This window comes from Clarias gariepinus, chromosome 4 (genome assembly GCF_024256425.1).
Source record: "Clarias gariepinus isolate MV-2021 ecotype Netherlands chromosome 4, CGAR_prim_01v2, whole genome shotgun sequence".
Taxonomy (NCBI): Eukaryota; Metazoa; Chordata; class Actinopteri; order Siluriformes; family Clariidae; genus Clarias; species Clarias gariepinus.
The window spans coordinates 14759936-14772442 of NC_071103.1; the positions used below are offsets into that span (position 1 = coordinate 14759936).

General features: G+C 37.0%; 1 protein-coding gene across 1 annotated transcript in view; it reads left to right on the forward strand.

Moving 5' to 3' along the window:
* col14a1a (collagen, type XIV, alpha 1a) overlaps nt 1-12507 on the forward strand; it is a 95273-nt gene that overhangs the window by 33950 nt on the left and 48816 nt on the right. The window contains 6 exon segments of the mRNA XM_053494708.1: nt 823-955; nt 2255-2299; nt 2737-2879; nt 6025-6160; nt 9958-10080; nt 11954-12103. Coding sequence (XP_053350683.1) covers nt 823-955; nt 2255-2299; nt 2737-2879; nt 6025-6160; nt 9958-10080; nt 11954-12103 — 730 coding nt within the window.

Below are 12507 nucleotides of genomic sequence, written 5' to 3' on the forward strand. Positions count from 1 at the left end.
ACATCTGAATGGTGAAAACAGTATAAAGAGGGCCATATGTTCATCAATGATGATCCCCCACCGAGGTAGCCTGGAGGACACTGCAGTCATTCTCGTAACCATTCAGAACCTTAAAAATCGAATGGTAACTTGTCCCCAGCTTTCAATAGAGACGCATCTGTCTGTGGAAACTGTACAGGCAATCATTTCGAACACCACTTGCGTATTAGAAGAACTTGGCTGAGATTTATTGCCGCACTGTAGCTCAATGTGTTAAGGGTCTGAGTTACTGAGGTGAGCAGTTCAAGCACCAGCCACTGTTGAGCTCCTAACCCTAAACACTTCTGTATCATGTCTGACCCTGAACTCTGACCCCTGTTTCCTAACAACCTGCGATATGCAAAGAAAGGAATTTGCCGGTGCAGTAATGTTTATGTGACAAAATATAGGCTTAACATAACATATCCAGTACAGTTCTGACCTTGCATCAAGCCATTTCCACATGTGTGGGCCATTAAGGGAGTTCCTGGGAGACTATTATTTTAGTAGTGAAGGAGGCATACTAAGGAAACTTCCCACCTTTATGGTATCCAAGCACTAGTAAAACGCTGGGATTAATGCATTAGTGTAGCAGGGGATTATATAGAGGAATAAAGGTTGTTTATATTATCATAACTATGTCCTGTTTTTTTTTTTTTACAATCAAAAGTCCTGGTTTTAACTTGAACATCTCTTGCATATATTAAATTGTGCATTTTCGAAATGTTAAATTCAGGCTATGTCAGTCATGGTTGTTTATTAATATGTGATTTATACAACTTTTTTTCTGTTTGTGTTGTAAAGGTGATTGTACCGGGCAGCATGAAAACCTACGTGGTAAATGATCTTTCTCCTCTTACTGAGTATGAAGTGCTCCTGTCCGCTGTCTACAGAGATGAGGCTGAGAGCAGTGCTGTACCTGCATTAGAGACCACATGTAAGAGTGATCAGTGATCCTTTTTTTGGTTGTTCTAGATGGATTTTGGAAAGAAAACACTGCTCTGTCTGCTGTCTGTTTGACACAGACACGTGTGCTCTGTCTGGAAACTTCTTTAACAAAGACTTCTCCAATGACACTCGTGCATATGTAACAGAATCACTGCTGTAAAGTAAAAATAAGACAATTTAACCTAACCTAATCTTGACAGAGCAGTGATTTTGTTAGTGTGTGAAGGCGAGAGGAGAAGGGCCAAAAGCCTTCTTTTGTGTAGGACAACTTTGACACACATGTGTGTGCACATGCACGCACAAGCACACACGCACACACACTAATGGAAACACTGCTTTGTCTGGAAACGTATTTAACAAGGAACTTGTCTAATTTCACTCGTGTGTACGCCCACACAATAGTGGAATCAGTGCTTTCTTTTTTTAATTATTATTATTATTATTATTATTTTTTCCTGATTTTCTCCCTGATTTAGTCGTGTCCAATTCCTCCCCGTCACTAGGCGGCTTCCACATAAGGCTCCTACTACCACTCAGTCGGGAGGGCCGAAGACTATCACGAGTTTTCTCTTTACCATGTGACGCCAGCTGACTGCACCTTTTCGAACTGCTCGCTCACGCACTGTTGTGGGCAGCGTAACACACTCGGATGACAGCACTATCCGCTCTATCCACTTGCGTGAGCTCACAGACGCCCCTGATTGGCTGTACAGACTTATTAATTGATTAATGATTAATGTGGGAGCACAAAGTACCTCTCATCCCTCCCCTCTGAGAGAGCTCGGCCAATCAGCTCTCTCTAGACCTCTAGCTGTGAGAGGTTACAGCATCCAGCCAGCGAACCCCGGATGATAGGGCGAGCACTTTATCACTATGCCACTCGGAGGCCCCAAAATCAATGCTTTCTGACAGAGAGACTCTAGAAACTGGATCTTTAACAAGAAACCTCTCCAATGACGCGCGAGAGAAGGACAATTGGCTCAGTTGTGATCACGTGACGCTTGGCAGTACAGTTAGCACATGCTTACTACTCGTATATCAAGTCCTCGCTTGTTTCTTAAGTTTTAATTCATTAAAACATTTTGCTTGTCTTGCAAAATGCTCAGAGATCAAGTTACTCACAATCTAAGGTGCCACTGTACATGTACTAATATTATTATTTTGCTTTTGTTTTGACTTGTTGCAGTAGTCATCTTTTAAAATGTAAATAGATTTGAAATTTTAAATATAAACCTTGTATTTATCTCTCTGTATCTCTCTTTCTCTTTCTCTCTTTCTCTCTTTCTAGTACCCATGCCTACTACCACAGCCTACCCCACTACAACTCCACCAGGTGAGAGCTGATTGATGTGTGTTTGGCCATGCTGCTGTGTTGTGTGAATCGGCCAGTTGAGGAGGCTTGCGCTCAGGTCCACTGGGAAAATGAATGAGAGACAGAGAACTCTTTGTTCCCAGTCTCTTTGCTTCTTTTTCTCTGACTTGTATCCTGGAGGAGCCAGATGGTACTTGTTTACCGCTCCAGCAGAAACATTGTTTACTGCTCCAGGAGAAAGCACCGTGGCACAGCCTGCTAAGTGGCTTAATCATTTGTGCTTCAGAATTGTTTGTGCTTTAATAGTTTATCACATTAGTCTAGTGGCAAGTGGGCAGGTTTCCATTAGCAACGACTCACAACCTGCTGTTGCCTTTTGTGCACTTGTGATACCTTTTTGGGGTGGAGTTGAGTTAAGGAATTAGAAGAGATCATTAATTCAGCTGTTTTCTCTTCAGTGAAGAGGCTGGGGGTGACCAACCTGCTAGTGGACGATGAGACCACTTACAGTCTGCAAGTCAGCTGGGACATGGATGATGCAGATATTAAGCAGTACAGAGTGACCTATGTTAGCCAAAAAGGGGACCGTGCGGAAGAGTCGGTGAGAACACACAGCTTGCACAGACATGCAGTGCCTATTTGATGCCCAGACATAAATACAGTATATCCCAAACCGTAATCTCAGTAAACCAAAAGAAAGCATTCACGGGCAATTCCATGCAGAGGTAAAACATACCATGGGACAAAAAAAGCAGGCATAATTTGTAGGGTTCCTACCAAACCATTTTTATACACTAAACTAAATTACATCTGCTTATATTGAATAATAATACGTTTTACTTATAAATTAAACAGTAAAGTCTAATGCAAAGTGTTAAAAGAAAAGAAAAGTATAAAATAATGACATTTACAAAGAAAAAGAAATGACCTGAAAAAGTGTCAACAATAATTGCTGATAGATTTCATAGGTTTTTTTGTACTATTTTAAATGTTTTTATGTTTTAATTAACTATTGAAGTACACTCTTTATATGGTTTTCAGAGACCTAATTCACATCTATAACTCCAATTTAGCCTAAATCATTTATTCCAAAAATGACAGAAATTCGACTAAATGATGAATAGCAAAATATTGCATGCAGGTAGGTAGCTTGCCTATTCTAAATTAAATGAGTGTTTAAATCTGTGTAACTGTGCTGGACTGGCATCTTATCTGGGGTGAATTCTCCCACCGACCAGTGTTACCCCAATCCTCTATTATGACCAGGATTACCAGGCAGTTACCAGGATGAAGATGAATAAATGACTTGAAATAACCAAAGTCCAAACCATTAGATTTTTACAGATATTTGATCCCCACTAAGATGTAAAATCATACCCACGCATACATAAAACCAAAAATTGTCTTGTCAGTTTTTCTTGTCTTGTTTTTGTTTTGTCTGGATGATGATCTCATGGACACCATGACTTGAGTACTCTGTTACTGTTTATAATAAAAAATCATTAACACAGAAAAAGTGGCAATAGTATTCCAGTGAGATCCCGTAATGTCAGGATTTTCTTCTCACTCACCCCAAATATAACATGAGAAATTTATTACCACTGTGTAGCAAGGAAATCTCAGAAGTAATCATAAGCCTTTAAACCCCCAGACTTACCTTTTTCACACTTGTACATACCGTTCCTATTAAGCTTGGTTGTATTGACTGAAAAAAATAATGTATCAATCTATCTGTCAGTTGGTATGCATATCCATGTAGCAGTGCTTTTTGGGTAGCCCTTGAGATGTTTATGCTCCCTCGATTGTAACTTGCTATAAGGTATGCCTCTGGCTTAATGCCCTTTGGGTATTTTGAACACTCTTCCCTGTAGTATAAACACATCAGACTCTTAAATCAGTTATTTCTTAGCTGCAAATACTTCTGAGATAGTGAGCAGATGCACTTTCTTTTAAAACTATATCTGACCGACATTGGTTCGACCTTGACTTGGCAAGATTATAGTCTGTCATGGCGCTGGTCAGCTAAACCTGTAACTCAGATCTGGCCAACAGAGAGAGGGGGTCTGACCCCCTGTTTTTTCGATGATGAAATATTTAGCTATCCTTAAGGTAACAGTTTGAAATTATTTTCCACCTCGGCGCTGGAGTGGACGTCTTACCATCAAGAACACTCGAGTTTTAATTCTCTGAGTGAGACACTGCAGGTCAAGCTGAAAGAAAGATGAAGGAGGCAGAAGCAGGACAAAGGAAATTCCATTATCTCTTCACCTGACATTTAGGTCACTGCCACAGAGATGTGGTGAGAGGGATAGATGAAAAAAAAAATGAGGGAGAATGCGAGGAAGACCGGAGAACAATACATTCTTCATTGCTTTTGGAAAAGTTTCATATGAGGAAATAGTCATTTTGAAGAAATTTTTTCAAAGACATTTGGAGAGAGTGAGATAAAGAAAGCAGCTCCAGTCATCCAGTTTCAGCACCACATGTCTGTTGGACAGCTCCATTAATAGGAGTTCTGTGGGATCAGGCACCTCAAGGAGAGTGGCTGTACGCCTGGAGTGTACGCTTGATAAGGCTCATTAAACATGACAGGCTGTACACAAAGCAGCTGAAATGAATCATGATCTTTTTAAAGACTTAAAAGAATTGCATGTTCATTTCTGTTGTGAGTGGTAAAGTCATTTACCACAAGCATGAAAAACGTTTACTGGTCCTTGCTCTTCTAATTTTAAGCAACTGTATTATAGTTGTTGTAGTTGTTTTATTTTTTTAAGATTAATGGAAAGTAAACCCATTTAATGCTAAAACCCATGAGTGTAAATTTTTTAGTACTATGAGTTACTACGATTTAAAGCTGCTTTGGTTTTGAACTCGATGTCTGTTTTTGTAAAAGTAAAAAAAAAATGTAAATCACTTTCAAAGTAATTGAGATCATTATCCTTATTTGCTATTCTCTGTGCGGCATGTTTTTGATGTCTGTCCGAAATTTCGATGAAGAAATGATTTTTTGTGCCATTAAAGATATAAATTAGATACTTTATGTAACAATCCTAATCCTAAGCATGTTGTAAATTGAGAATGTGACTATATTTTGTTTGATTTTTTTTCTATATTTTTTAAGAATATTGTTGAAAATCTTTTTGAACTATTTGAAATAATTTTACCTTCTTTTTACACTGATACCTTGACACTGTATTCCTACATACTGACAGTCCTTTTATTTCTTTATTTATTTCTTTATTTAATTAATTAATTTATTAATAAAAGTAAAAAATATTATTATTATTATTATTATTATTATTATTATATTTATTTTTACTTTAGATAGGTTAAATTTAGAACAAGAATTAAAATCAACTTATAATGATTAATTGATCAGTGTTATCTATGAAACATTTTTTCCATCCTTTTTAGCTTGATACAAATTTTACCTGACATCCATGTTGTTGTGACACATAGACAGGTATTGCTTGATCCAAAAGATCTAAGATTGCGAGTGTGTGTCTGTGTGTCTGTGTGTATGTGTGTGTGTGTGTTTGTGATTGATGATGTGTCTGTGAGTTGTGACTACCACAGTATGGATAGCCCCCTTTGTTTCAATTGTACCTGCCACATTTCATTAAGCAGCCCACCTTAAGTGAACCTTCCTAAAAGTAAACCAAGATTCATCTGTTCTTTACACACTTTTATATGAAATTTTCCATATTTCTGTCTGCATGTCTGTCCATATTTCTGTCACCCTCCAGGTGCTGGTCCCAGGTGATAGTAAGACCGTGATGTTGCAGCCTCTTCTCTCAGACACAGAATACACAATCACGGTTAACCCTGTTTATCCGGAGGGAGAAGTCAGCGTGCTCTCTATGTCCTCTATTGGCCATACTTGTGAGTCGTTTCTCTTGTCCTCTATTCCTACACTACAGATGACATATTACTCTTAGTTGATAGCTTGCCAGTGACCTATAGTACATGTGTAATATAAAACTCATGACATTGACATTATTGGCAAGACTGCTAAAAGTTGTTTTTTTAGAACAAAATTAAACAAAAGCATATACAAGTAATGTGGTACAAATGTAATGTATGCTCAGCTAAGACCTATAGCAAAAATTCCCTAATAACTTTTACATATGAACACATGATAGTTCACAAACTGTATTATTGGTTTGTCATTATTAAAAAAAAACTTATTAACACTCTTGGTCTTTCTCCTTACATGAAATCCAACGTTAAATCTCCCCAAAACATGCAAAAATAATAATATCATTTCAGATTTAATTTTGTCAAAGTTAACTAATTGAGTAAAGTCTGGTTAGTTAAGGGGAAACTTAATATAAAGAGGTAAACTATATACAGTATTGTGCAAATGTCTTGAGCCACCCCTCATTTCGTCATATTTTGCTTTCAAAGAGCTAGACTTTCCTGATGAATGATTTTTGCTCTCATTTTTGACAAACCAAAAACCTGACCAGTTTAAGAGGAATGTGTTTTGTTGGTTAAACCACACAGTTTCCTATGAATCATTCACGCATAAAAACATCTAATTTAAGACATAAACCAGTGAGAAAAAGGGTACAGATGATGACAGATTATCAGGCCGGTGATTAGTATATTGGTGATGCTGAATGAAGTGTTTGGAACAGACGAAAGAGGGGAAATGAGGTTGCTCCTGAGGTTGTTACATAAACAAACCATTTTTCAATTGTATCTTTGGGTTATTTATAGCATGTGGCAGTAAAACATATGTTCCCATTTTGTTAGTTTAATCCACATAAAATAATAAAATTTAATATGAAGATATGAAGGGTGGCACAAGACTCTTGCATAGTGCTGTACTTCTTGGTGTTTATGTATGTACGTTTGTTGTACTTGTGTAAAAAAAAAAAATCCACTTCTCTCACATCATCTGTAGCTTCTCCACAGATGTTTTCCCACTAAACATTTAAACACATTTAAAAATGCAGTTTGTTGCCACACTCTCTCCAGCCTACTATGAGTGACAGTGTAAACAATGCCGTAACAAGAAACTTTACTTCTGCTATAAGTCACAAAAAAAGATCTCTGAACAGCAAGCATTAGTCAATACCACACCATTCTTGTAGCTTTTTATGCAGATGCGGTTGGCCAAGGCCAGAGGTTCATTCTTGGCCCCTGTGGAGGGCATTTTCAATCAGGCAACCTAATATTGATTTTACTCTTTAATAAGCTTAATGAAAGCCATCCATTATAGCACCACTCTCCCAGCAGTAATGAAGTGATCAAACTAGCTTTATTTCCTCTGATAGAATTGATTATGTTTACCAGTCTCTCAATGATCACTTTCCAATGACAATTTACCGTTCTGTGACTCGCTGATTAGAAGTGTTAACGACACCTTGCAGTGAACTCTAATTGAAAATGAATTGCAGCTTGTATTGGTTCTTTGCATTAACATCTTGATTAATATGAGGTTTTTAATCTGATCTGGTCTTGTTTCTGCTTGCGTTGTGGGTTATATGAAGTATCAGCAGGGCAATGCATTCTGTAGAAGACTCACTCCGGGACAGTTGATGGGGTGTAAGGTTTTAAAGCCAAGACCTGTAATAGCTATTTACTCATGTGTTCTTTAGTATAGTTAAAGGTTTAATGTTTCTTAAAAGAACTCTAGTTCAGTCCCTTTGCATTCTGCTCAAAGGACAACCGAAGAATCCTAAGTTTTGTCAAATTTTAACCATTTAAAAAAAGAAAAGAAAAAATCCATAATCCCGGTTCCATACTGTCTATTGTTCCATAAGTCCAGCATCGCTGAACAAAAGTGTAAAACTAGAAATGCATTTCTTCAAGAAATTGCAAACTGTGATTTTCCACATAATTTATAATCTGGAACCTTGCTATCATCAGTTTTTCAGGGCGAGGAACCTCACATTTGTTGATTGTTTTGACTATTCATTTAAAAAAACCTTTTTACACATTTATGCATGCAGTCACTTAAAATGTCAAAGTTTTATTTACAGAAGTTTTTTTTTTCTAATATACAAATTTGTACGAATAGAAACAATCATCTTTATTCTTGTTTGCTACAGTAAGATACCTAAAGGCTTTTCATATCTAATAATTAACACCACTGTGCAAAGGCACCATATGAACTTAAATTAATTTTGTTTAGTATAAATTTTGTTACATATGTTTATCATGTCTGCATTATTATATACAGTACGAAAACAATTAATTAACTCCAAACTTAATTTTCAAATCAACAAATAAATAAATAAATAAATAAATAAATATATTTAATTAAGGAAGAACATTTGTATGCCTCTAAAGAAAGCAACATATTACATATCAGACCAGTTTTCAGACGAAAAGAAAAAAAATTGTTTAGGCTCCTTGGTTTTGCATAAAAATAGAAATCAGCAAGTGTTGGCATATTCTCCAGTACACTCAGTTTTCATAATAAAAATGCACTACTAATCATTTTCAAGCAAAGAGTTTTCACACCAAATATTGACTGTTTATTTTATTACTCCTTAGTGCTCTTTAAAAAAGTCTCTTTTATGTTTAAATCTTTTATGTTAGAATCTTTGCCTTTGGATATGGATATCTTTGTGTGTGACCCAGACTTTTGCACAGTCCTGTAAGTAAAACAGCTGTGCAGTACTGTATCTCCATGCTTATGGCCACATACACACATAAACGTTTCATCTTAAATCATCTTTATTAAGTGATATTTAACCAGATGTTAATTGTGAGGGTCTTGATAACTGTTTTGTAATTGCGAGGGTCTTGATAACTATTAACTACTTAAATACTGCTTAGAAGGTTCAAGAGCAGTTCCCAAGACTTTTGCACAGTACTGTAAGTAAAACAGCTGTTTGGTTTACATACTGTACAGTAATACCCCAGACATGACAAACATATATAACAAAATTAGTACTAAAGATAATATGGTGCCTTAGACTTTTGTGTAGCACTGCACATTAACAGTATAGATGGAAACAGGGCATTATGTATTTGTAACCTGGGTCTTTGTGGTATCATTATGTATTTACCACTCAATTCACACATTTAATCATTTTCCTTTTTTTTATTGCCAGCCTTAGGATAAAATAATTTACTTTTTACTCTGTTATATATATATACAATAGTCAGACATCCTTAGACGTATAAAGATTTACATTGGAAAAGATGTTAAGTATTTATTTAATCATGTAATATCGCTCCACCTTCACAAAAAGGCAAATGGGTCATTTTGGCTTGGACTGAATGAAAAGGGTTAATGGTATATTGTATTGCTACAATTGAGAGACTTTAGCTATAAAAAGGTATATAGCCATCAGTGAGAAACAACAATGTAGCCCAAGAGCCTTTTGACAACGCATGATGTCAAATCTTCATTAGGTGGTTAAATTACCTGGCAGGGAGGTTATAATGATGAAAAGGAATAAAAAATGAATTAAAATGAATACCATATGGGAAATTTGTGAACCTGGGTGGAGATAATACCAGGTGAAGACAGTGATAATTGGAATGCTGAGAGAATTAGGAGGGTTGGCAAACATGACACTGATGAATGTTCTAGCTGCTTAGGCTGAAATCACTTGTTAGGTGTTGCACCGAAATCTAGCGTCTGCTGAAAGTCGCTCTAGGCTTCGATTAAACACATCTGTTCCTTGTTCTGATTATGTTTTTTCTTTGCTGGCCAGTACCACTGACTGCACCGAGCAACCTGAGGGTGTCTGAGGAATGGTACAACCGCTTCCGCCTCACCTGGGACACACCTGCCTCACCCACCATGGGCTACAGAATCATCTATCAGCCTACATCTGGTGTGTATCTCTATGCTTAAGGCCACATACGCACATGAACCTTTCATCTTAAATCATCTTTATTAAGTGATATTTAACCAAATGTTAATTGTGAGGGTTTTGATCATTTTGAAAACTACTTAAATGCTGCTTAGAAGGTTCAAGAGCAGTTCAACAGAAACACATTCATATCTCTGGAAGATGCCACAGAAATTATTGAGCCAGTGATCGAGGGAGCGCAATTTGCCATATTATGGGTGGAATGCATGGCACATTGTCTCCCATGTCAATCAGAGTGGCACTAACCAATCATGCATGTTTGTCAGATTATGTACAGTACTCTATGTGGAAGAGGATAGATTGCACTTTGCAGCAGGAGAAGCTGTTTAAAAAGTAGTGATGGCTGGTTTTATTGTTTGATGGAAGCCATATTAGCCATGTTAGCCTTGGTACCAGTCTTACAGAGGTGGTTTGCATGCCTAATAATTTCATGAATAATAACATGCTTCCAGCCCTCCACTATACATGCAGTGTGATGGGCAAGAGCTGGGTTGATGATGGTGGCAAAACTGTAGTAAAATGAGGAGAAGTGTACGAATGTTCGAATAATACTATGATAAACACATACAGTGTTACTGTATTTACTGTTTGCTATATATTCCTTATGATTTTAATGTCACTAACTAAAAATAAATAAATATTTTTAGTAAAATAAATTTGTTATTTATCTGCACATCGGTGGCTGAGTGGTAGGCTTCTGTCATGTAGAGGGGTTCAGGGTCCATTCCCAGCCAATACCCAAACCCAGCTACTGTATGGATGCAGGGCTTCATTAGGGCCAAGCCCCAACCCAGATAAACAATAGCAAGTGTGAAGAAGGGCATCTACTGTAGGTGTAAAACTTGGGTCAGGCCTGGATTAGATGGTCTGCTGTGTCCATCCTATTTTCTTTTATATTTATCTGTTTTTGTCACTGTTTGTAAACAGTCCCATTATTTCTAGAGTTGATGTAATTTACACCTGGCAATGCTTTTAGGATTTTAAACAAAGCTTTTAATGTGTTAGACCAAGGCCAAATTGAATAAATGCTGCTGGTAAAACCATGAAGCTAAGTAACAGCCATCTGTTTCTACATCTGCTGGACTGAATATGACCATTCTTCCATTTGTGGGATTTGTTTCAGCTGTAAACAGAGAGGTTTTGGTTGTAGAACACCAGAAGGAAAAATATCCCTCACTTTCTGTGTTTTCCACTGCAACTTCTTGAGAGAAGACTCAAATTGTACTTCCATAAACTTTTGATTTATATTAAAAGTTGAGCCTGTGAAGGAGAGAAGCGGCTACTCCAACTATGTTTAATAACTCCTTAAACAAAACAGGGCTACGCACGCTGCAGAAGCATCATAAAACTGCTGCTTATTTGGCTATTCTGTATCAGAAATTTGCCTGGGTTGCGTATCTGTGTATGAGTTATAAATCAAGGGTCAAGAAAAACTATACTTTAATATTATCTAGAATTGTGCGGATCAGCTGTTTCTTTATTGTCTCCTCTTTTGTTTCGTCTGTGATCTTTCTGTGAAGGAATCGGGGAGGCAGAGCTTTGCTCCATGCTGTTTTCCTTTTTCATTATTTGGTCTTCTGCAACGCTGAACTCTGATTGTCTTTTTCTTTTGTGCTATTCTGTGCAACGGAGCAAGCTAAATCCCTGCCTGATTAACACCCTTCAGGTGAAATTACTTTGTGTGCTGGTGTTGCTAAGTAGTGAATTAATGCAGAATTTTATTAATTTGACATTGAAATTTAAATATGTATAGCTTTGATGTACAGTATTTATGTACACTGCCAACTGAGAGTATGGGTGCTAACATTTGTTTAATATCGTGTTTTGTGTTTAGTGCCTGGCCATGCTCTGGAGACGTTTGTCGGAGACGATGTGAACACACTGCTGATTCTGAATCTGCTGAGCGGCACGGAATATGGGGTCAAGGTCATTTCTTCATACACAACAGGCTCCAGTGACCCTCTCATCGGCACAGCTAGGACACGTAAGTCTGTCTGTCACACACACACACACACACACACACACACACACACACACACACACACACACACACACTTAGCATGTAACTCAATTCTAATACAAATTGAACACAATTGTGTTTTAAACTGATTCAAATAAAGATATTAATAGGATGAACACGATTCATGTTTAGAAAGCTGCATAGGACATCTATAAATCAGAGTAGAAGTGTGATGTGAACTTATACTGTATGAACATGTGGTGCTGACACATTTACAGCATCATTAGTAACTGCCTTGTCAGGGTCGTGGTAGTTAAACTTCTAGTTAGCTTAAATTTTGGCCAAAATAATTAAATAAATTTGTCAGAATTTTTTAAAGGACACTGGCAAAATAAACGAAATAAAAACAGATCTCTTAATAAAATTAA